At 39.2% G+C, this 26,181-nt stretch overlaps 2 protein-coding genes and 1 long non-coding RNA gene across 8 annotated transcripts in view; 1 reads left to right on the top strand and 2 right to left on the bottom strand.

The window, feature by feature from the left end:
- Positions 1 to 17,147, top strand: part of LOC127419889 (uncharacterized) — a 172,910-nt gene extending 155,763 nt beyond the window's left edge. For both annotated transcript variants that reach the window (XR_007893744.1, XR_007893745.1), the window contains exon 3: positions 17,095 to 17,147. This is a non-coding gene — a long non-coding RNA (uncharacterized LOC127419889). The remainder of the gene's footprint in view (positions 1 to 17,094) is intronic.
- LOC127419866 (zinc finger protein 260-like) overlaps positions 1 to 19,320 on the bottom strand; it is a 100,866-nt gene extending 81,546 nt beyond the window's left edge. Inside the window, exons 1-4 of one of the 3 annotated variants that reach the window (XM_051661653.1) lie at positions 19,184 to 19,320; positions 18,958 to 19,078; positions 17,241 to 17,402; positions 16,631 to 17,144 (exon numbers count right to left, since the gene is read on the bottom strand). In XM_051661653.1, the coding sequence (XP_051517613.1) occupies positions 16,631 to 17,144; positions 17,241 to 17,402; positions 18,958 to 18,993 (712 nt within the window). In that variant the 5' untranslated portion in view covers positions 18,994 to 19,078; positions 19,184 to 19,320. The remainder of the gene's footprint in view (positions 1 to 16,630; positions 17,145 to 17,240; positions 17,403 to 18,957; positions 19,079 to 19,183) is intronic. The other 2 variants (XM_051661652.1, XM_051661655.1) reach the window with 2 other exon arrangements.
- LOC127419881 (gastrula zinc finger protein XlCGF7.1-like) overlaps positions 1 to 26,181 on the bottom strand; it is a 380,158-nt gene that overhangs the window by 107,748 nt on the left and 246,229 nt on the right. The window contains exon 1 of one of the 3 annotated variants that reach the window (XM_051661692.1): positions 1,234 to 5,354. The exons of 1 other annotated variant lie outside the window; for it this stretch is intronic. The gene's annotated coding sequence lies outside the window, so the exon portion shown is untranslated. Of the gene's footprint in view, positions 1 to 1,233; positions 5,355 to 26,181 lie in introns of those variants that run through there. One more of the 3 variants, XM_051661695.1, reaches the window with a different exon arrangement.

Raw genomic sequence — 26,181 nt, 5'->3', positions numbered from 1 at the left:
ATACTCATTATTTTATTTATTTATTTTTTCTCCCCTTTTCTCCCCAATTTGGAATGCCCATTTCCCAATGCGCTCTAAGTCCTCGTGGTGGTGTAGTGACTCGCCTCAACCTGGGTGGCGGAGGACAAACCTCAGTTGCCTCCGCATCTGAGACTGTCAATCTGCGCATCTTATCATGTGACTTGTTGAGCATGTTACCATGGAGACATAGCGCGTGAATTCTCCGTTGCATCCACGCACAACACACCACATGCCCCACCGAAAGCAAGAACCACATTATGGTGACCATGAGGAGGTTACCCCATGTGACTCTACCCTCCCTAGCAACCGGGCCAATTTCGTTGCTTAGGAGACCTGGCTGGAGTCACTCAGCATGCCCTGGATTCGAACTCATGACTCCAGGGGTGGTAGTCAGCGTCTTTACTCGCCGAGATACCCAGGTCCCACATATACTCATTCTTAAAAAATACAATTATCTAAAAAAAAAAAAAGTATTTTAACTTTCAGACTAAAACCAACCATATTTGTTATACACTTGGTATGCATAGGTAACTTATTCCACTTCTGTGCTCATGAGTATTCAAAAGACCTCTGGCCATACATGGTTTTAAAATGACAAAGTAAGATCCATAATACTCTGCCTGTTATTTTAACAATGTTTTTCACTAATCTGTGAAAAATAACTACTAAAATAAGCAGGAGCTCTTTTGTTGATAATTCTATGTACCATATTAAGTTTAAGGTGAACTGCTCTACATTCAATTGGCAATCAACCAAGATGTCTAAAATGGGTTTCATCCACACAAGTAAAACACTGAATCCCTAAAACTAATCTAACTGAGATAATTGTAACCTTCCCATCCACATCCGAGACAATTCAGACATCCACGAATTACAAGCATAGTCAAAATAACATTGCACTAAACATGATGCAAGTAATCTTAAGCAATCTCTATCCAGAAATCCAACATGTCTAGCAAGAAATTTGGTCCTGGCATTAATCTTGCCAAGAACTTTCAAGGCCATACTTGCATCACTTAGGCTATTGTCAAGAACGCAACCAAGAAAATTGACTGATGATCTATTTAAAATTACAGTCGCCAACCTTGACAGCTAACTCGGCAGCCCTGTGTAATTTATATTTAGAGTTAAATAGTACTGATTCCATTTTGCCAAGATGTAGTATAAGTTTATTTTCTGAGAGCCAATCTCTTACCTTACAGAGTTCCTCACCTAATTTCTCCTGTATTTTACAAGCATCCTTACCTGAAACCAATAGTGCAGAATCATCAGCATATAAAAACAAGTTACAATCACAAGCAGCTTGCATATAATTTATATATAACAAAAACAAAAGAGGACCGAGTACACTTCCCTGGGGAACTCCATTATTTACAAATGTCATCTCTGAAAGGATCCCTCCAACTTCTACCCTTTGAGCCCTCCCAGTGAGATAAGAAGACAACCATGCAATCACTGTATTCAAAAAACCCATCACACTTAATTTATGTAAAAGTATTGAGTGATTTACTGTATCAAAGGCTTTTTAAAGGTCCAAAAGAAACATACCACACAATTTTCCATCATCAGTTTCCTTATATGATCTGTTAACTATAGTAAACAAGTATCTGTGGAATAAGACTTCCTAAAACTTGACTGCAAATCATAAATCAATCTATTTTTGCATACAAATTCATACATCTGTTTATGCACAACCTTTTCTAAAATATTTGAAGCCACACTAAGGATGGAGACCGCATGGTAATCCCCAGGATCATATCTATTCCCTTTCTTATATATTGGAATAATTTTTGCTATCTTCATATCAGATGGTACTCTACCGTTTCAAGTGATAGATTAACAATACATGTAATAGTTGGTGCAATGATATCTGCAACATCTCTTAAAAACCTAACTGGAAAACAATCTGGACCAGTTGCTTTAGACACTTGTAATTATTTTAACATTATATGAATCTCTTCTACTGTAACTTTAATGAAAGAGAAAGAATCTGGTATCTTAACAAAATCAATCCCATAACTTGCTTTACTTGGAGGCAAACTTTCTACTAAGCTATTAGCAATAGATGAGAAAAATAAGTTTAATTTGTTTGCAACTTTACTTTTACTTACAAATTCTATCTCTCCATCAAAATCTAAGCCCATTTTTGATGAACCAGGTTTCGATTTACCATCAAGTTTGAGCTTATTCAGCACCCACCACACTGATTTTGGATCCCCCTTGTTCACTTTTAACTGTTCAGCGATAAAGATACTCTTTGCTTCCCTTATACTTTAAAGTACTCAATTTCTAAGTGCTTTAAATTTATCATAATCTGCTAAATTCTTAGTTCTCCTATAAATGGATAAGGCCTTACTTCTACTTTTTATTATTTCTATTATCTTCTGATTCATCCAAGGACTGGATCTTTGCTTAACTCTCACCTGTTGGTGCAGGGCAACTTTGTTTACTACATAAAGAAATAAATATTTAAAATTTACCCAAGCATCATCAACTGATTAGGTGTTTTGTATATTTTCCCATTTAACTTTATTTAGGTGATCTTTGAATATTTGTAAGCAGTCTACTCCTTACTGTTTTATGACTACTACATTTTTGTTTAAAACATTTCCTTGTACAGAATATAATATAATGATCACTGACACCATATTCTATCAGTCCTCTCTTTTCATCAGACACCAAAATAAGGTAAATTGTACTATCACCACTGTCCCAAACCCTAGTGGGTTTATTGTCCATCTAAACCACTGGTAAGACAGTTCTCTAAACTTATTGATTCTTTTAATTTAATACAGTCAGTCTGTGATGCTACACATACGCATGGTCACACTTTTGACCTGATTTTATCCTTGGGTTAATCCATTTGTAATGTGTTTACAGAGGACAATTATCTATCTGACCATAAACTTGTCTTTTTCAATGTTAAACTTCCTGCTCTTACATCTAAAAGTGGACTTGCTGATTGTCATTTTTGACCTGTTGATGAGTCTACAGCAAATCTTTTTGGTGAAGGCTTATGTAGCATAACCATTTTTCACTATTATTGAGGCCCTTAAACCCTCCCTAGGCACAGAGGAGCTGACTGTCCTTTTTAATTCTGTATGTCTGGACATTATGAATTATGTTTCTCCTCTCAGACTAAAACGTCCCAAATCTCAACCTCAGCCATGGTTTAACAATGAGATGTGTGCTCTTAGGCATGTCTGTAGGAAAGCAGAATGCAGGTGGAAGAGAGACAAGTTACAGATCTCCTATGAAATGTTAAGAGATTCTCTCAGTAAATACCAGCATGTGGTCAAAGCTGCAAGGACAAAATATTTCTCAGATTTCATTAATAAAAATTCATTAATAATTTTTTTTTTAGTATCATAAACAAGGTTCTAATCCCGGCTACCTCACCCAAATGTTTGTGAAGAATTTTTAAACTTTTCTGTGAACATGATTGATCTTAGACCACATATTACACCTTCTAGTATTGGATTGGTGATTCCCATTCCAAGTTCTTGTTTATTCGTCTGTTTTGAACCTGTCTCTATTCCAATCTGAAAGGACATGGTCAATCATATGAAACTGACGTCCACTCCTTTAGATCCTATTCCTCCTCAACTTTTTAAAGACCTGTTTGTCACCATAGATCCTAGTATACAATCCATTGTAAATGGCTCCTTAACTAATGGTATCATCCTGCCCTGTCTTAAACATGCAGTGGTTCATCCTTTAATAATAAATAAAAAAATGGTCTTGACCCTACAGTGTTTTTTATTTTTTTATTTTTATCATTTTTGCCCAATCTAAAATTTTAGAGAAGGTTGTTTTATCTCAAATTACCCCTTTTTTATTAGAGAATGATATCCTGGATAAATTTCAATTAGGATTTAGAGTCGGTCACAGCACAGAGACAGCTCTGTTAAAAGTTGTAAATTATTTGTTAGTAGCTGTTGACTCTGGGCTGTCTGTAATTTTAATCATGTTAGATCTCAGCACAGCATTCAACACTGTTGATCACTCAATTCTTTTAGACCGTTTGGAGTGTGATGTCGGCATTCGAGGGACCACAATAAAATGGTTTGTTTCTTATCTGCATGATAGAACATTCTCCTTTGAACATTAGAAACTATTCCTCCTCTTTGGTTACCTTAAAATATGGCCTCCCTCAAGGTTCTATTTTGGGTCCTATTCTGTTTTCATTATATATGCGCCCTCTAGGGTCTATTTACCGCCATCATGCCATTTCTTATCACATGTATGCGGATGACACACAGTGATATCTACCTTTGAAATTTGGGAATAATCAGTCTCTGAAGTCCCTTATGGACTGTTTGGATAATATTAAAAGTTGGTTATCTAATTTTCTACAATTTAATGAAAGTCAGAGTTTATTATATTTGGTCCACCAAACTATACAGAGAAGATAACCAGTACTCTTGCTCCCTTAGTGATAACTGTGAAAAACAGTCCAAGAAATCTAGGTGTTATAACTGATTCAACCCTTAGCTTTGATAAAAAAAAATAAATTATGTTGTACAAGGCAGATTTTATCAGCTTAGAATGATTTCTAGGCTAAAACCTGTACTTAGTTTCAAAGATTTTGAGATAGTAGTTCATGCTTTTATTACTTCTAGGCTGGACTATTGTAACTCTCTTTACGCAGGACTCTGTCAGCGGCAAATGTCCCGCCTGCAGCTTATACACAATGCTGCAGCCAGGCTACTGACCGGCATTAAAAAATGGGAGTGTATTACCCCTGTGTTATTATCTCTTCACTGGCTGCCGGTTCTGTACAGGATTGAGTTTAAGATTGTATTATTTGTTTTTAAAGCACTACACAATTTGTCTTCACATTACATTGCAGATCTCCTAAGCCTTTATACTTCCTCTAGGCCACTGAGATCTACAAACCAAATGTTGCAGGCTGACCCTCAGTCCAAGCAAAAGTCAAAGGGTCATCAAGCATTCTCTGTAGCTGCTCCTAAATTATGGAATAATCTTCCCCTTTATATTTGTTCGTCTATACAGATTTTTAAGTCTCAGCTGAAAACACATCTTTTTACACTGGCATTTGAATTGGGGGAATTCTGAGTATTGGAGATACCTGCTCTGACATTGATCTCATCTTGTATATGCAGCTTTTTATTAGAGTTTACAACACTTTAAAATGTACTGTGTATGTGTGTTGATGGTGTTTGTTAATTTACTATTTTTAAATTTCTAAATTGTGAAGCACTTTGGTCAACTCTGTTGTTTCTCAATGTGCTATATAAATAAAACTGAGTTGAGTTGAGTATGTGTGCTGGGGCCTTAAGGCGTCTCTCCAGTATGAATCCTTGTGTGGTTATTAAGGTTTCTTTTCCCAATGAAACCTTTTCCACACAAATGGCACATGTAAGGCTTCTCTCCAGTATGAATCCTTATGTGGTTATTAAGTTTTCTTTTATCTATGAAACCTTTTCCACACTGATGGCATGTGTAAGGCCTCTCTCCAGTATGAATTCTTGTGTGTACATCAAGATTCTCTTTACGTGTCAAACTCTTTCCACACTGATGGCAAGAGAAAGGTTTCTCTCCAGTATGAATCCTTATGTGTACATTAAGCTGTCCTTGATTTGTGAAACCTTTTCCACACTGATGGCAAGTGTAAGGCCTCTCTCCAGTATGAATCCTTATGTGGTTATTAAGGTTTCTTTTATCTCTGAAACCTTTTCCACACTGATGGCAAGAGAAAGGTTTCTCTCCAGTGTGAATTCTTATGTGCACATTAAGACTTTCTTTATAAGCAAAACTCTTTCCACAGTGATGACATGAATAAGGCTTTTCTTCAGTGTGAATTCTTGTGTGTACATCAAGATTATCTTTACGTTTGAAACTCTTTCCACACTGGTGGCATGTGAAAGGTCTCTCTCCAGTGTGAACATTCATGTGCACATTAAGTTTACTTTTATCTATGAAACCTTTTCCACACAGATGACATGTGTAAGGTGTCTCTCCAGTATGAATCCTTGTGTGGTTATAAAGGTTTCTTTTATATATGAAAAATTTTCCACACTGATGGCACGTGTAAGGCCTCTCTCCAGTGTGAATTTTTGTGTGTACATCAAGATAATCTTTACGTGTGAAACTCTTTTCACACTGATGGCATGTGTAAGGCTTCTCTCCAGTATGAATCCTTGTGTGGTAATTAAGGTTTCTTTTATCTATAAAACCTTTTCCACACTGATGGCATGTGTAAGGCTTCTCTCCAGTATGAATCCTTGTGTGGTTATTAAGGTTTATTTTATATATGAAACCTTTTCCACACTGATGGCATGTGTATGGCCTCTCTCCAGTATGAATCCTTGTGTGGTTATTAAGGTTTCTTTTATCTATGAAACCTTTTCCACACAGATGACATGTGTAAGGCTTCTCTCCGGTGTGAATCCTTGTGTGGTTATAAAGGTTTCCTTTTTGTATGAAACTTTTTCCACATTGATGGCATGTGTAAGGCCTCTCTCCAGTATGAATTTTTGTGTGTAAATCAAGATAATCTTTACGCGTGAAACTCTTTCCACACTGATGGCATGAGAAAGGTTTCTCTCCAGTATGAATTCTTATGTGCACATTAAGACTTTCTTTACAAGCAAAACCCTTTCCACACAGATGGCATGTATAGGGCTTCTCTCCAGAGTGAACTCTCGTGTGTATATTAAGATCTCTTTTATTTGTGAAACATTTTCCACACTGAGAGCAGGTGAAAGGATCTTGGGCTGCTCTTCTTTGAGGCTTTTTAGGTGAGAAATTCTCTTCTGTCTTTGAGCCATTCAAAAACATTTCTCCAGTTGTGAAATCATGATGTTTCTGACTCTGAAGTTTCTCCTCCATTTCATTTAGATCTCGACTTTCTTCTTTCATGTCCATCAGCCCTACAATGAACACAGTAAATTGACAAAACTTATTTTAAGAGGGATATACTGTATGTATTTGTTATTTTTGCTGTGCAAGTTCCATATATTTATACTAGGGCTGTTGGCTTCCAATTAAATTTTTTAATCAAATTAATAAAATGCCTATTTATTTATCAAAGAGAAGAGAACCCACCCACCCAAATAATTAAATATAAAATGTAGGGCATATAATATGTATAATAATTCAAATATTCAGATTTAAATGTATTGTATTAATGTGGCAGACGAGTAAAGCATAGATAAAACATATAAGTCAATATATTGTTCCTCCACTGCCCCACCACCAGGGGATGTTCCGGTATAAATGGGGCGAAACATCTGTGATGGGTGGCTTCCAGCTGATGACCTCATAGCTGGACTGAAGGCACTGGCGGAAATTTTACGTGGATGCTTTCTGTTCCTCTGTGATGCTGCTTCCTGTTGCTGCTGGCGCATTGCTCAAGTTAGTGTTTGTAGCCTGCTTAGCATTTCCTGTTTTTCTATTCTCAGAATTTTAGTCTTTAATCTATTTTAGTCTATTAATCGATCACAAACCCCACTGCTCAAGAACTACAACACCTTTACAACAAACAACTGCAGTAAGTCATAGCACCAACACACGTTATCGCAACTTACACTGCATGCCACGTTTACTATAGCTTCATCCGTCAGCAGTGAGGGATTTACATGTGATAAATGTAAGGAATTAGTTAGGCTGATGGAGAAAATTAATGAGTTAGAGACATGAAACGAATGTTGATGGAGGTCAGTGAGAAAGAGAAGCCACTAGATATCGTATAAGATGCGGCAGGAACAGCGAGCAACACACACACCTCTGTTCTGGATGTAGAGCCCCAGCAGCAGGGCAACTGGGTGAAGTCTCTGTGGCATAATCACAGGGCAATGCGACACCATTCTCATGTTCTTGCTATAGCCTTTTTCCACCAAATTGGCAATGGTTCTCATGCCGAGCCTGTGCTGGTTTACAGCTGGAGCAATCTCAAGCCCATTGCAAACCAGCCACACATTTTCACTGACTTTAGAACCGAAAGGTGACGTAACAGGTTATCTAGCTACATGGTAATTTTACATGACGGATTTTTCCTATAGCATATGTTATGTTTATGTCTTGATTGAGAATCCCACCAGTTTACTAAGCAGATCTTACTAACTAAGTAGTCCCCTTACTGAACAAAACAATGCACAAAATAAGATGAGAAGAGTGTTAGAAAAGCTAACAAAGTTGGCAAATATAATAACTTTCTGAGATCAGCTGCAGAGAGAGGACACCGGCGATTCTGTGTTTATCTCGAGCGTGACTAACTGTATTCAATGCCCCGGTTAGTTAGCTGACTGGTCTATGTCTGAGCACAGAGTCCAAACATTGTTGCTCCCTCCACTGCCACTTTTGCTTAGGTCTTTCTTATGGTCACTGTTCTCTCTTTTAAAGTAACAGTTCACCCAAAAATTAAAATACTCTCATTATTCACTTACCCTGATGCCATCCCAGATGTGTATGATGTGTCTATCTTCTTAGAAGATAGAGCTCTGTCAGACCCTTATAATGGAAGAACACAGGTGTCAGCACTTTGATGGTCCAAAAGTCACATTTAGGCAGAATAGAATAAAAGTAATCCATGCGACTCCAGTCGATCAATGAATGTCTCCTGAAGCAAACTGATAGGTTTATGTAAGAAACAAGTTGATAATTAAAATGTTTTTAACTTTAAATCGGCCCTTCCATCCAGGGCTCTGATGCCGTTTGAAATGGCCGAACTCTCGCATGACGTGCGTTCTTCTGTTGTAAATAAGCGCCGCTTCAGTATTCTCGCGTGAACTCGCCGACGTGCTTACGTCATGCTTCGTATCAGCTGCTGGCAGAAGCACTTTTTAAAAGTTAATAACGTTTTAATTATCGATGTATTTTTTACACTAACATACCGATTTGCTTCAGAAGACACTCATTGATAGGCTGGAGTCATGTAGATTACTTTTTTCTGCTGCCTAAATATGACTTTTGGAGTTTTCTTTTCGTCAAAGTGCTGGCACCCATGTACTTCCATTTTAAGGACCTGGCAGAGCACCGTCTTCTTCTAAAAATCTTAATTTGTGTTCTGCTGAAGAAAATCAGTCATGCACATCTGGGATGGTATCAAGCTAAGTGAATAATGAGAATTTAAATTTTTGGGTGAAGCCCAAACTAAAGCCGGCTGTGTTTCTCCTCGTAAACTCTCTTTTTCCCCTTTGTGATCTCTCTAGTTTATCTTGGATCTCAATAGAAGACCATATCGTAAGTAGAGTGCTGGTGTTATAGAGTGAAGAAATACTCCTTGTTTGGAAAACTTTACTTTGTGACGAAACATTATCCCACCCTCTGCCCCCTGACGTAATTGGTTCCTATGTAGACACCAGCAAGCTTTAGGTGCTGTTGCAGAACCAGTGTTTCCACCTCGGAATGGCCTTTTCTGCAGTGGAAACGCGCTGAACAGTTTGAGAATTCGTACCAGCCAGGAACCTGCCCCCGAACCATGTCGGTGGAAAAGGGTTAGAGTTTCTAACAGGTTCTCCCCACTCAGTAATGCACCCACTGAAAATGCTATTGGTTATAAAAATGCACCCTGGTTATAGGTGATTCTGTTTTAAGAAACATGGGAATAGACACTCCAGCCACCATTATTAAATGTTTGCTGGGAGTTAGAGCGCCTGACATCAGATCAAATTTAAAAGTGCTGGCTAATGCCAGACGTAGATTTTCTATGATTGTTATTCACGTCGATGATGATGTCTGGCTTTGCCAGTCAGAGATCATTATATATAATATGAAAGAGGTGTGTGAACGTACAAAAATGATGTAAGACACTGTAACATGGTCTGGCCCCCTCCCTGCTTGTCGCGGTGACTAGATTTAGTCTTACTGAATGGCTGGATATCTGAGTGGTGTCCGGAGAATAGCATAGGATTTATAGACAATTGGATCAAGTTTTTGGGGTAAACCTGATCTGCCAAAGAAAGATGGACTCCATCTCTGCAGAGAAGGTGCTGTTCTCCTCTCTATTAAATTGGCTCACAGTCTTAATAGTTTAAGTGTTTGACTCACTGGAGCCCAGGTCAGGAAGCAGACATAGTGGCTTAACCAACCATCTGCTAGCTGCACTGAGACGTCACATAAACTAGAACACATAGAGTTTGTATCACCTAGATATCATATAGAGACTGTGTCTGTTTCCTGAACAACCAAACAAAGAACCCTCAAGTCATTCAGACATTTTTTTTATTGAGGTCAAACTAGAAAATGACAAAAAAGGTAAGATAAACATCAAATAAAGTTTGGGCTACTAAACATTAGATCTCTTTCTTCTAAAGCACTAATTGTAAATGAAATTATTACAGATCATAGTCTGGATGCCCTCTGTTTAACAGAAACCTGGCTCAAATCAGATGAATGTATTAGTTCGAGTCTCGTCCCCCAGCTTATTGTTATAAACATGACCCTCACCTGAAGGGTCAAGGAGGAGGTGCTGCTACAATTTACAGTGAAGTTTTTGGTATTAATCAGTGGTCAGGATACAAGTTTTATTCTTTTGAAGTGATTGGGCTTACTGTGACATTGTCCAGTATAAATAAAAATCTCTGTTGTCTTTCACTCTTGCTGCTCAAGTTACTCAATCAACATGTTATTGTTTTGGTAGAACTATTATTTCGACCACTAAAGATTCACTAATAATCTTCCTGACCTGTCTCACATACTAAGTATGCCAAAACATTCAAAAGAACTTGATATAGCCAAAGAAAATATAGATACAGTCTTCTCTAGCACTCTAGATAGTGTTTCCCACTTTTTGACTGAAGAGTTAAAGAGAAAAGCCCTACCCACACTGTGGTACAATGATCACACTCATGCTCATAAGACTGTAGCTCATATCAAAATATTCTCTTGTAGCACAGTAGTAATTCTTACATTTATTTGAGGCCATCAGAAAGAAAACTGGAATTATGCAACCTTCTGCAACAACACCTCAGAAACCCCAAAGTATTCCCAATGCACAACTTCAGTACTTCCCTGTTGTAGGTTGAGCTAATAAAATTGTAAAAGCATCAAAACCAACAACATGATGCTATATCCTATACCAACTAAACTACTGAAAGAGGTGTTTCCTGTAATCTCAGAACCTCTTCTCAATTTTATTAACTTCTTGCTATATTAAGGATATGACCTTTTATATGAAAACTGATTGTTCGCTTACCATCAAATCTACCCAGACCTTGTCATATGACCTTGTTAGGAGATGATCAACGTTATTCGCTTCACCTGTGAGTAGTCATAATGTTTTGGCTCATCAGTGTATATGCTTTCCCATACTTGTTTTGTTGAAGTTACATTTCGATTTGTTTAGTTGTAGGCCTGCTTCGTATATGCACTGAACAATGTCTTTGAGCGTGCAGTCATGTTCAATCTGTGTACGACCCAAGAGAATAACATCATCAAGGTAGTCACAGCCCCTGCACAACTGTTACCAGCATCTTCTGAAATGCAGTGCGCCGAGGCCAGCCCATACAGTACCTGGCAGAATCTAAATGAATAAGTAATGAGAGCAAGTTAGATTTACTCTCTCTTCGTTTAATGGAAGCTGGAAATACGCATTCTCCAAATCAATTGTAGAAAAAACAGTTGCCCCACGTAACTGACAACAGTTCATCAATGTGCGGCAGTGGTTAGCTGTCCATATTAACAGCCTTGTTGGGCTCTCAAAAATCTACACACATACGAATGCCACACAACGTTTTCTGCACAAAAACAATCTGGGAGACCCATGGCGAGGCATCCATTCTCTCGATTATGCCTAATTCGAGGAGGCAGTTGATTTCTGCACTGACAGCATTTTGGACAGATGGGGTAAGCGGCAGAGTTTTTGGTGGACAGGAGTAACATCTGTAGAAATGTTTACTTTGTGCAAATCCCAGAGCAATTTAAGTTGTTGAAGTCGAGAGGTGCATTATAGGAGCCAACTTCGTGCTGGTGCTGGCAGAACAGAACAGACTTTAAAGCGCAGATGCAAACCTTTTATCAGATCTATGCTGAGAAGAGCAGTGCCGGATTCAACTATGAAGATCATTGTGGTGCATGTGATGTCATCCTTGGTGACAGTGACAGGTAAGCAGCCAAGCATGGGGATCGGAGCACGGCAATACATCACCAATTTCACAGGAGACAGTAGCAAAGTCTATTTTCTGAAGTGCGTATCATACACAGATTTCAGTAGGATGGAAACAGAAGACCAAGAATCTACAGTTAACTCCACAGGTACAGAAGCAGTGGTAGTCATAATACAGTGCATCCAGAAAGTATTCACAGCGCTTCACTTTTTCCACATTTTGTTATGTCACAGCCTTATTCCAAAATGGATTAAATTCATTATTTTCCTCAAAATTCTACAAACAATACCCCATAATGACAACGTGAAAGAAGTTTGTTTGAAATCTTTGCAAATTTATTAAAAAAATAAATCACATGTACATAAGTATTCACAGCCTTTGCCATGACACTCAAAATTGAGCTCAGGTGCATCCTGTTTCCACTGATCATCCTTGAGATGTTTCTACAACTTGATTGGAGTCCACCTGTGGTAAATTCAGTTGATTGGACACGATTTGGAAAGGCACACACCTGTCTATATAAGGTCCCACAGTTAACAGTGCATGTCAGAGCACAAACCAAGCCATGAAGTCCAAGGAATTGTCTATAGACCTCCGAGACAGGATTGTATCGAGGCACAGATCTGTGGAAGGGTACAGAAAAATGTCTGCTGCGTTAAAGGTCCCAATGAGCACAGTGGCCTCCATCATCCGTAAATGGAAGAAGTTTGGAACCACCAGGACTCTTCCTAGAGCTGGCCGCCTGGCCAAACTGAGCGATCGGGGGAGAAGGGCCTTAGTCAGGGAGGTGACCAAGAACCCGATGGTCACTCTGACAGAGCTCCAGCATTTCTCTGTGGAGAGAGGAGAACCTTCCAGAAGAACAACCATCTCTGCAGCACTCCACCAATCAGGCCTGTATGGTAGAGTGGCCAGATGGAAGCCACTCCTCAGTAAAAGGCACATGACAGCTTGCCTGGAGTTTGCCAAAAGACACCTGAAGGACTCTCGGACTATGAGAAACAAAGATTGAACTCTTTGGCCTGAATGGCAAGCGTCATGTCTGGAGGAAATCAGGCACCGCTCATCACCTGGCCAATACCAGCGCCACAGTGAAGCATGGTGGTGGCAGCATCATGCTGTGGGGATGTTTTTCAGCAGCAGGAACTGGGAGACTAGTCAGGATCGAGGGAAAGATGAATGCAGCAATGTACAGAGACATCCTTGATGAAAACATGCTCCAGAGTGCTCTGGACCTCAGACTGGTGCGAAGGTTCATCTTCCAACAGGACAACGACCCTAAGCACACAGCCAAGATAACAAAGGAGTGGCTACGGGACAACTCTGTGAATGTCCTTGAGTGGCCCAGCCAGAGCCCAGACTTGAACCCGATTGAACATCTCTGGAGAGATCTGAAAATGGCTGTGCACTGTCGCTCCCCATCCAAGCTGATGGAGCTTGAGAGGTCCTGCAAAGAAGAATGGGAGAAACTGCCCAAAAATAGGTGTGCCAAGCTTGTAGCATCATACTCAAAAAGACTTGAGGCTGTAATTGATGCCAAAGGTGCTTCAACAAAGTATTGAGCAAAGGCTGTGAATACTTATGTACATGTGATTTTTTTTCTTCATTTTTTATTTTTAATAAATTTGCAAAGATTTCAAACAAACTTCTTTCACCTTGTCATTATGGGGTGTTGTTTGTAGAATTTTGAGGAAAATAATGAATTTAATCCATTTTGGAATAAGGCTGTAACATAACAAAATGTGGAAAAAGTGAAGCGCTGTGAATACTTTCCGGATGCACAGTAGTAGCAGTGCATCATATTTTATCAGACAGCAAGTCGTGCATATCCACGATTTGAAGCTCAGGTAAGTCAATTTCATATAATGAGCTTTTGCACAGAGCAACACACTCGCTAAAAATGTCCAATCTTTTGGCAGTTATTGCACTTTGCAGATGCAGTAGGACAATTGTGATCATAGGCAAGATGTTTCACAGATACACAGCAGTAACATGCACGGGCCGATGCAGCTGGCGAAGACCCTGTTGCAGATGATTGTTTCAGCGGTGGTCTAATGGCGGTAGCGTCCAGCAGCAGATTTGGGCTTTGCATGTACTACTTGTACAGGGACTGAACAATTGCCAAAAATTTACTTGGCATGCTCACCAGCAGCCTCTATTTGAGTAGCAATAGTAAAGCCTCCTTTTCACTGCTTCCGACAAACAATAGACCGAAGTGTTTCCCATTAATAGCGGCCTACCACAGTCTAATTTGTCCTGCCACAGTTTAATAATGAACCAAAAATATTTTTACAATTCTCATAATAACATAAAAATCTCTAACACTCTCACTTCCAGTCAGTCAGCCCCCTGCTGTACGCGTGCATGCTCACACACACTGGAACCAATTATCTAATGTTAACGTTATTACCAGCGGCTCTGACAACGTAACTATTTTCAGCATCTGAGGAGCAAGCTCAACACAGGTAACCACTTTTGCTTCATTTCTTTGATGGCTCACAGGGCTCGAGATTAATGCTTGTCCGCGACAAGTGGATTTTTGAAGGGGCAAGTGAAAGATCAGGCAGACGGCCAGGAGACAAAGGAGACCAGAGCAGATCAAGTGGATGGCAAGGAGACCAGAGCAGATCAGGCGGACAGCCAGGGGACCAAGAAGACCAGAGCAGATCAGGCGGATGGCCAGGAGATCATGGAGACCACCTCAGGGTAGGGACTGGGTCAGGAGTCCTGGTAGGTGGCCACAGGGCCGAGACAGTGTCAGGAGGTCTGGGAGGTGGCCGCAGGGCCGAGACAGGGTCAGGAGGCTTGGAAGGCGGTCGCAGGGCTGAGACAGGGTCAGGAGGCCTGGGAGACGGCCGCAGGGCCGAGACAGGGTCAGGAGGCTTGGGAGGCAGTCGCAGGGCCGAGACAGGGTCAGGAGGCTTGGGAGGTGGCCACAGGACAGGGACTGGGTCAGGTGGCGGAGCCGCTAGAGGAGGGGTGGGCAGAGCTGCTGTAAGAGGAGTCTCTAGTAAGGCAGACGGAACCGCTGAAGGAGTCGTCTCTGGAGAAGCGGGCGGGTTCACTGGAGGAAGAGTCTCTGGAGGTAAAAGGTCGAGCTCCTGGAGGAGGAGTCTCTGGAGGAGTGGGTGGCACCACTGGAGGAGGAGTCTCTGGAGGACTGGGCGGCATCGCTGGAAGAAGAGTCTCTGGAGGAGCAGATGGAACAACTGGAGGAAGAGTCTCTGGGGGAGCAGGCGGAGCCGTGGAAGACTCTGAGGGCGGAGCCGTGGAAGGCTCGAGGGGTGAAGCCGTGGAAGGCAGAGCCATGGGAGGCTCGAAGGGCGAAGCCGTAGAAGGCTTGGAGCAAGGAGCCGTGGAAGGCTTGGACGAGGGAGCAGAAGATGCAGGTTTTGGCCCGGGGTTCCTGCCATAATCCACTGTGTAAAGGGATCCGCAAAGTTCCAGAGCCTTCTACACATATTTGCAGAGTGTCCAGTGAGAATCAGCCGGAGGCATCAGTTCCTTCAGTGCACTATTCAGACCGGTCCGGAAGAAAACCACCAGAGAGCGGTCTGGATAGTGCACTAAATTCGCTAGCTCTAAAAACTCACGGACGTGATCCTCAACTGGATGGTACCCTTGCTTCAGAAGCAGAATTCTGACAGCCGCTATATCCATTTTTGGTCAGTCTTTCTGTGACAAGGCAGGCGAGGAATGAGGATCTAAACGCAGCTTTAATAAAACAAAGATAAACAAAGAAACTCAGAATATAAGGAAACAACGCACAGGGAACCAAGCACAGAGCATCAAACAATACATGCAAAGACTGACCAAGAAACCAGGCTTAAATACACAAGGGGAAACAAGGGAACGTGGAACACCTGGGGAAACAATCAGGGGAAAACCAATCATAAAAAGAAACTACAAAAGGACTACAAAACTAACAGCAAACAGGAACGGGGAACTAAACAAGGATTTCAAAATAAAAGTCTAAACTCAGAAACAGGGAATATGTGACACTACCATACGTTACATAAAATAATTATCATATGACAATTGCCTCCTCCCCTGCCTAATGCAATTTACATTTCAAGTTCAAGGAATTCCACTAAACATTTTTTTTTTTTTTAAGTTCATTAAATGCATTACGTTTTCAAAGTCAATGAGTCATCATGTTAAATAATTATCTCAATATTGACCAAAATAACTGTGATTACGATTTTTGCATTAAGACATATACTGCATTCCAAACTGTATAAATTATGTTGTCACATGACACCTCAAAGAGAAAACAATGATGGCTACACTACTGAAGGATTGTTACAGGCAGAATTTTTTAATAAGAATTACTTAAATAGTGACTTCAAAATGATTGTTTTATTCATGACATTTATTTAAAATGACATTTTATTATATCTTTCAGCCCTCTGAAACTCACAGTGGAAGGTAAAGTCTTTAAAGTAAAAAAGGCGTGACACTTTTTAGTGATAAAATCATCTGGTAAAAGATTATAAAATGAAAGTGGATTGTCATGAAAAAACATTAAAGAAACATACCTGCAGGAATAAAATCATCATCTTCATCACTCTGTTGTTCCTCCACTGTGGTTTCTTTTTTTATCTCCTGCTTATCTTCGATCTTCACTGGTGTCTGCAGCATCTGCTGTTCTCCAGCGTTACAGACAGAAGTCAGAGACTCTGCGGAGGTTTGATCATCATCATCATCTTCATTACTCTCTTGTTCCTCTACTTTGATTTTTCCTCTCATCTTGATCATGTTCCTGTAGTCCAGCAGCTTCACTGAACACATCTTCACTAGTGTCTGCAGCATCTGCTGTTCTCCAGCATTACAGACAGAAGTCAGAGACTCTGTGGAGGTTTGATCTCCCTGATTGCTGTCAGTAGAACAGTGTAAAGTGAGCTGTGTGTCTTTGGATCTCTGTTCAGAGAGTTTGTCCCGCAGCCGCTGTGGTGTGGACTGATCTCTGCCACTCCACACTGAATTCTGACATTCTGTGGAGGTCCCATCAGTCACACACACTGAAGATTGACAGGAAACCTTTTCCAGCTCCTGACAAACACAACACAATCACATCTGTGCCATTCATCATATCACATCATTTGAAAGCTTACAATCTCAACTTTAAGGATGAAATGAATGTTTAACCTGTAACCTGTCGTCTCTCTCCATCAGCTTTGTCTTGAGTGACATCACCTCTTTCTTCAGCTGAGAGATTTCTGTGATGAAATCATCAATATCCAGCATGGACAGATCAGTTCCTACTGATTTACTGCAGATCACATCCACCTGCTCTCTCATGATGAACATCTGAACACAAAAATATCATCATTATAATGGACTGACATTCATCAAACTCAAAAAGATTATTATAGGATTATACACAAGAACAGATCTGTTAAAAAAAACAAAAACTGTTTCTGAGATATTATAAATACAAATGTGTGTTTTTGTTTAGTTTAATTTTCCTGACAGCAGGAATATTACCAGATATTGTAACAAGCTATTTATACAATATATTATCACCTTCAAATCATAACTGATTTAGCAACAGGGTTCTCTCTCAGTATTATCTGTCAACACAAAACAATTTTTAATGTATGTGCTAAGTATTGATTTATACACTTAAAGGGATGGTTCACCCAAAAATAAGAATTGTTGTTGCAAACCTGTATGACTTTCTTTAAGTTCATTGCAACTCAAAGGGAAATGCTAGGCAGAATGTTAGTGTCAGTCATCATTCACTTTCATTGCATAGAAACAAGAAAAAAAAAAAAGATACATTGGTGACTGAGACTAACATTCTGCCTAACATCTTTTGTGTTTGGATGAATGGACGGATGGATGGATAGATGGTTAGATGAACAGAAGGATGGATGGATGGATGATAGATGAACAGATGGATGGATGATGGATGGATGGATGAACAAATAGATGGATGGATGAATAGAAGAAAATATGGATGGATGAATGGATGAACAGATAGATAGATGGATGATAGATGAACAGATGGATGAATGGATAGATAGATGATCAGATGGATGGATGGATTGGCTGGATGAACAGATAGATGAACAGATGGATGGATGGATGAACAGATAGATATATGGATGGATGGATAGATGAACAGATTGATGGATGGATGGATGGATGGATATATGAACAGATGGATAGATGGATGGATTGGTTGGATGAACAGATGGATGGATGGATGGATGGGCTCGACTTTGTCATTGTGCTTTTACAGGTCTGTACAGAACTCAAGAAACACAGAAGCATCCATCCAGAAGTGGAAGTAGCTATATATATATATACACACATACATACATACATGCCGCACACATACACAAAATATGTATTAAATAAATTATGATAAAGTGCACATTTTTAAGATGTGCAAATAGTAAACTGGTCAGTCCAAATGAATAAACAGTATAAACCAAATAACAGAAGGTGCTTGACAGTGAATAAGGTAGAAATGGCAGGTAATTATTAAAGTACAAATGATATGTAAATTACAGCATATATACTACTTAATTGTAAAAACGTGCAAGTAGTACAGCAATGGAATATATAAATTTTTTAATTATTATTTTATACAATTTTTTAGGCTGAGTAATGATGACAGAAATTTCTGTTTTTTGGGGGTGAACTATCTTTTTAACCCCCATTTTCAGAAATTAATTTCAGGCCCTGGTCCATCACAAAACAAAGGGACTTGCGGAGATAAGCTTCTTTTACGGTCATTAAAACACAAAAAAAAAAAAAAAACAAACAAACATGCACAGAAAAATACTAATCAACATAAACCTTTATGTACATATAGCAAATACATAAAATTATGTAAAACAGATTAAACACGTACCGAACTGAGCGCTCGGACCGTCAGCTCTTCATTCATCGTGTTTTATGGCGGTTGGCAAAACAACTCACGGTGTTTCCCGCCATCTACTGGACTGGTGTGTATCACACAAGCCCGAAAATTACTTCAAGACAATCGAGTATTTTAATCAGAAAATTATTGACAGACATTAAAATTTGAATAAACATTCAATTAATCTAACTAGGCCAACATTAAACTACTTTCTTACCACTGAAGTGAACAGTTTAGCGGAGACATCTCTGCTTCTCTTAATTTGATGTCAACAAAAATCTTCTCGGTTATACTCACATCATGTTCAGTTCCTTCAAAAGACTTAAACCTTTATCAAATCAATCACATGTATATTTAATATCACACTTAGAAGTAATTTTTTATTGAGAAAATAGATAAATGAATGTCTGTCAGGTCGATGACCGGCGGAATGACCGTTAATTTTAAAATTGCGCAAGGGCGCGAATTTCAGTTGAGAAATAAAACATGTGCCAATCAAATGCGCGTGCATACAGTATTTCAGATGCAGTGAGTAAGTTCGAAAAATAGAAGGCACGTATTAAATAATTAATGTATACTTTTCACGTCTGCTTTTTTATAATCTGTTCAAATCCCAAAAACTCTGATCTACAATATAAACACTAAAAACATTGTCATTTAATAGATAAGTAATAATTTATTAACAGTAGATCATTAGTGATCACTCTCCTGTATTCCGATAACCCGGTATTATTACAACAGACCTTGTTTTTCTCTAGGTGCACCATCAGTCAAAATCAACATGAACGTAACAAACAATAAAGGTTAAATAAATATTGAATAATGTATTTACTTCATATGTGTCTTTATTTGTAAAATCTTGTACTAATCGTGCATTAGTACACATAAAATTACAGAGTTTCAGCCTTAGTTACAATGACGTTTTCATACATATCCTGTATATTCACCTGATGAAGGGTTTTGTATATTTCTGACGATGTTAAAGTAAGAGACACAATGTATGTGCTGACAGGATATGTTTCCAAATACTTGCTCTCGCTTAACCCTTGTGCGACATTTTTGTCTTTTTCATTTTTGTTTTTTCGATCATTTTGGCTGTGTTAATGCCAACGGCATAAATTTAGCCAAAGGTGTGTATTTTGGGGGGAATTTTGATATTTCAACCTCAGTTCCTAAAATACATCTATAATACACTGTGTACACAAAATAGTTACACTCAGGACCTTCAGGACAAAAATGTCCCCATTGAAACCCATTAAAACTGCAATATTTGATCCCAGTGCCATTAAAGCATAAAATCATGAATTCTATGATATTATGCTTTCATTCCGGAGCCCTGGCTTCAAAATTATTATTTTTTTATTTCCCACCAGATGGTGGCATTTTTCTCATGTTTGGCCTATGGAGCAAATACATGCTTTTTTCCTATTTCTGTTTTTTGTATTATAGAGCACTGCAGGCCAATTGAATAAATGATGCAGCTACAATTGTGTGGGTGTGTTGGTATGGATGTCAGAATGTGTTTTGTATGTGTGTATTGAGAAATTTGTGTGTGTATGTGTGCCTGTAAAAAACAACAGTGGCATTATGTAAACAAACTGGCATTTAAAGGGTTAAAATCCTGAAAATAAATTAATATTTGGTAGTTATGATCAGAAATGATGTTGTTAAAAAAAGTAACTCATTTAAAGTGGAAAATAATATTAATATATAATATTATTATGGCAGTTTTTTAACGCGGACATTTTTGTCCTCTAAGGACCCCTGGGTAACTTTTTTAAACTGACGCACAAGGGTTAAAATGTGCGGCAAGGATAAAAGTTTGCTTTTTGTGTTCAACAGAAGAGAGAAAGTCATACAGGTTTGGAACAACATGAGGGTGAGTAAATGATGAGAGAAGTTTCATTTTTGGTTTAACTATTATTTTAAATGTAGTTTGGAAGATGTTGTAACATTTATGATTTAAAATCTGTTTCATACATTTATGTCAGTGGAAATAGAAAACCTGTCACTTCAAATTGTTCTGCATAATCACAGTATTTATAGCAAGTCTGTCGGCTATCTTTGGAACGCTTTCCAGTCATGACAGTGCAGCTCCTATCTATTTGAATGGAGAAAGAACAAAATCTCAAAAACGGTTAGTCAAGATTACGATCAAAGAATATATTTCAAATTAGTAATAAAATTGGATAATATTGGAATCATAAATTGTGCTTCTTTACCTCAGATTACGCTAAAACACGAGATTTTCCCAGCTTGTATAGCTAATGCGCAAGCGCGTTAGCGAGTTCATTGACAAGCGATGTCTGTATCTAAAAGGCAATTGGCTCTTTTAACTGTAAGGCGGGACTTCGTTACATCCGTTGGGCGTTCCAATTTCTCCCATTCATTTAAATAGTAGTGGCCCGTCTCTGCTAAATAATCTCTGGCATACTGCTGTAAAACAGTTTCAAGTACATAATGTATTTAAAGTGAGACAACAGGGTTGATTAATCAGATGTAGGTATTAGTTCTCAAATGCATCAACACTTCAGTCCAGCAGGTGGCGAGAAAGCGCCAGAAATGGTTTTGCAAACCACCAGAAAACACAAGAAGAACTCCTTTCGAGCACTTGCTTCGGTATATATTATAGATATATATAATATACGGTATATAGTATGTTATATCAAATCAAATCAAATCACATTTATTGTCACACAGCCATATACACAAGTGCAATGGTGTGTGAAATTCTTGGGTGCAGTTCCGATCAATATAGCAGTCGTGACAGTGATGAGACATATACCAATTTACAATAACATCAAATTAACACAACACAATTTAAAGTTTAATATACACATAATTACACACAACAATATATAAATAATAACATACACTGTACAGTATACAATACGCACAATATAGATACACATTATTCAATAAAAATAAAAAAGTATATATATAGTAGTATATATAGAATGTACAGTAGGTTGTATTGTACTGTATTGACATTCAGGCTGTCGGTTGATAGTAAGTTGTTAAGAGAGAATATAATATAATAATAATATAATTTATGACAGTCCGGTGTGAGATATAAGAGTAAGAGTAATAAAGTGCAGTGCTGATGTATTTTGATCGTGGGAGATCAAGAGTTCAAAAGTCTGATTGCTTGGGGGAAGAAGCTGTCATGAAGTCGGCTGGTGCGGGTCCTGATGCTGTGATATCGCCTGCCTGATGGTAGCAGTGAGAACAGCCCACGGCTCGGGTGGCTGGAGTCTCTGATGATCCTCCGAGCTTTTTTCACACACCGCCTTGTATATATTTCCTGGAGGGAGGGAAGCTCACCTCCGATGATGTGTCTGGCAGTTCGCACCACCCTTTGCAGTGCTTTGCGGTTGTGGGCGGTGCTATTGCCGTACCAGGCGGAGATGCAGCCAGTCAGGATGCTCTCAACAGTGCAGGTGTAGAACCGTGTGAGGATGTGGTGGTTCATTCCAAACTTCCTCAGCCGTCTCAGGAAGAAGAGGCGCTGATGAGCCTTCTTCACAACGACTTCAGTGTGGATGGACCATGTGAGTTCCTCAGTGATGTGGACACCCAGGAACTTCAAGCTGCTGACTCTCTCCACTGGTGCTCCATTGATGGTGATGGGACTGTGTTCTCTGTCTTTTCTTCTGAAGTCCACCACATGCTCCTTTGTCTTACTGACGTTGAGGGAGAGGTTGTGCTCCTGACACCAGTGTGTCAGAGTGTGCACCTCCTCTCTGTAGGCTGTTTCATCATTGTCAGCGATCAGACCTACCACCGTCGTGTCATCAGCAAACTTAATGATGGCATTGGAGCTGTGTGTTGCCACACAGTCATGTGTGTACAGGGAATACAGGAGTGGGCTGAGAACACAGGCGTCTGCTTGACAGGAAGTCCAGGATCCAGCTGCACAGCGAGCTGTTTAAGCCCAGAGCCCAGAGTTTCTCATCTAGCTTGGAGGGCACTATGGTGTTGAATGCTGAGCTGTAGTCTACAAACAGCATTCTCACATAAGTGTTCCTTTTTTTCCAGGTGGGAGAGAGCAGTGTGTATTGTAGATGCAATGGCATCATCAGTGGAGTGGTTGTTGCGGTAAGCAAACTGCAATGGGTCCAGTGATGGAGGCAGCACAGAGCAGATATAGTCTCTGATTAGTCTCTCAAAGCATTTGCTGATGATGGGGGTCAGAGCAACAGGACGCCAGTCATTTAAGCAAGTTATTTTTGATTGCTTTGGAACAGGCACAATGGTGGATGTTTTAAAGCATGTGGGGACAACAGACAAGGAGAGGGAAAGGTTGAAAATGTCTGTAAAAACACCAGCCAGCTGGTTCGTGGACGCTCTGATGACGCGGCCCGGAATGCCATCTGGGCCCGCGGCTTTGCGGATATTCACCTGTCGGAAGGATCGGGTTACATCCGCTACAGAGACGGAGAGTGGACTAACCTCTGTAGCTTCGGCCGCGAGAGCTCTCTCCGCAAGGGCGGTGTTATTTCCCTCAAAACGAGCATAAAAAGTATTTAGCTCATCCGGGAGAGAGGCAGCGGTGTTCATGGCGGAGTTTTTATTCCCTTTAAAGTCCGTGATGATGTTAATTCTCTGCCACATGCTTCTAGAGTTGGTGGTGTTAAGCTGTCCAAAACCCAGTCCCCTCGTGTGTTGAAACTAATGTGCTGGTGGTATTTTGGTGCGACTGATTTGAAACTGGCTTTATTAAAGTCCCTGGTCACAATGAACACGGCCTCAGGGTGCACAGTTTCCTGCTCACTTATAATCCCATACAGTTCCTTGAGTGCCCGGTCTGTGTCGGCTTGTGGTGGGATATACACAGCAGTGGTAATGACTGCTGTGAATTCCCTCAGCAGCCAGAATGGTCGACACAGAAGCATGAGAAATTCCAGATCAAGAGAGCAGAAAGACTTGATAGAATGTACGTTCCTCTGATCACACCAGGATTTGTTGATCATAAAACATACACCACCACCTCTGCTTTTGTCTTTCGCTTTGTCCGCTCGGTGCACGGAGAACCCTGCGGGTTATTGTATAATTTTTGTATGTTATTTGTCTATCTTTGGCATTGTAATTACTTCAAAAGAAGCTTATTATCGCCTGATGTAGCTTGTTTTGCGATGAACACTTTAAAATATTAAGTTTCAGGAAAAACAAGCAGAAAACGGATGATAAATTAGCTCTTTAAATTCAGGGGCTGATCTTAAATGAATTAAATGTAGTTGTTATGGATCAGCTGGGGATGTGCGCGTGCACGTGAATGATTTTACTTTTTCAGCAGATTCGTTTAATGTGAATTACCAATGAGCAAAGAAAAGATGTTTTGCACATCATAAAAAAATGTTGGTATCATTATTAACACGCTTTGTATGATCGATGTCTGTTCCAATGAATTTGACTCAGTTTAAGAGCGATTTTAACATGTTTTACCATGTTAACGTGGGACATTTGTTTGAATGGGAACTGGTGATTACACTTGTCACAGCAGTAAATCGCATGCGGAAAGCTTTTATTTGCAACACTGATATGTGTCAACAATAGGCTATACTCTTAAATTACTTTTATTTATGGGTCAAAGACGAAAACGGGTTTTCAAGCATCAAAAAAATAAGTGTAATACAACCTCAAATTTGTAATTTTTTCTGTACATTAGAATGATTTTTTTATTTATTTTTTTGAGCAAAAAATAATGGCTATCATACATTTTTACCATGATTTATAGTGCACGCCCACTAAAATGTCATTCAGTGTAACAATAGTTTATATACAATAAATTCTTGTCAGGCATATTTATAACAACAATCATTTGATGACATATTAAAAGACTCTATTTAATGATCACAATGCAGCCCCCAAATACTAAATAGTTGTAATTTTAAATCTTTATACTTTGCCAATATCCTTCAAACCACTAGGGTTTACCCATTTGTCAGCAAGAAGTTTTTGTAAGGAAGTTAAATTAATTTAAAATATAATAAAATTTAATATGATCACATATTCCTTTATATATTTTAATAAGTACAGGTCAAAATAAGTATATGGTTTTATTTTTACCTTAAAAATATCTGTTACGCCGAATGACCATGGTTTGTTACTCTGAATGACGTTTTGTCAGAAAGCAAGAGAGTGTATTGGTATTGTCATTGTTCCCATTATTGCAATGTTTTTAGTATTAGTCTGTATCATTAAATTAGTTTTAATAATATTCTTGCGTAAATGACAGCATAATGACAGCATAAGCAGATGTTGAAAAAAATAAGCATTTTATTCTATGAGTCATGTGAATAATGGTGCAACCTGAACAACATACATAACAAAGCCCTTTAAACCGAAAGGTACAACAGTGGGAAGTTTAAAAACCTACAGGTTGTGTAGCCCACTAGAAGAACAGATTGTTAAACCTGTATAAACAAAACAAACATTGGTGGCAGTACAATATATTAATTATCTCTAATGTCATTGAGAACTTAGAACTTAAAGAACACACACACTGTGATCAGGATTTCCACCCAAGTCTGCTTGCTTTCTTCTCTGATAGCTGAAATGCAGAGTTCATGCAATTATTGACGTGAACATAAAATTACTGACATGGATATAAACTCAGTGTTATTAATTATTAATACTTTCTGTTTGCCAACATAAATTACATGTTATCAGGATGGGTATTTTGGGTGGGAAATCCCTTCAGTGGCCTCTCTTGAACTTGACCATCCTATATACTGTCTATATTATGCCTTATGAATGCCTTTTCCACTCTGTATATTGTTGAGTGTGACGTCATACATACATTTCACATGATACAGCCTTCTGGCTCATACAATGCTCATACTTTTTCTATATTTGATATTGAAAATATACTTTAGTAGGTAGCTGTGCAGTGTGTAAACCTCACTCCCCTGGCCTCAATAGGCACACTAGCGAATGACACTTGAGGCTGTAGTCTTCAGCCTACTTGTGAGCATGCCTGCCTCCCATGCCAGAGACCCCAGTTCAAATCACTTGGAGCGGGTTGATTACATGTGTATGACAATGTCTTATGTTTGACTACCCATGACACTACCAAAAGATGATCTTTCAGAACAGTGCCATATTTTTGGTGGAGAGCAAGTACAAATGCCAAATTGACCAATGGGTAAGAATAAATGGTACTTCAGAAACATAATGATATTGTTTGTTAAGCAAAATCTTAAGATTTTCAAT

This window comes from Myxocyprinus asiaticus, chromosome 29 (genome assembly GCF_019703515.2).
Source record: "Myxocyprinus asiaticus isolate MX2 ecotype Aquarium Trade chromosome 29, UBuf_Myxa_2, whole genome shotgun sequence".
Classification (NCBI taxonomy): Eukaryota; Metazoa; Chordata; class Actinopteri; order Cypriniformes; family Catostomidae; genus Myxocyprinus; species Myxocyprinus asiaticus.
The sequence above is the reverse complement of the archived record's forward strand: the minus strand, read 5'-3'. Positions and strand labels throughout refer to the sequence as shown.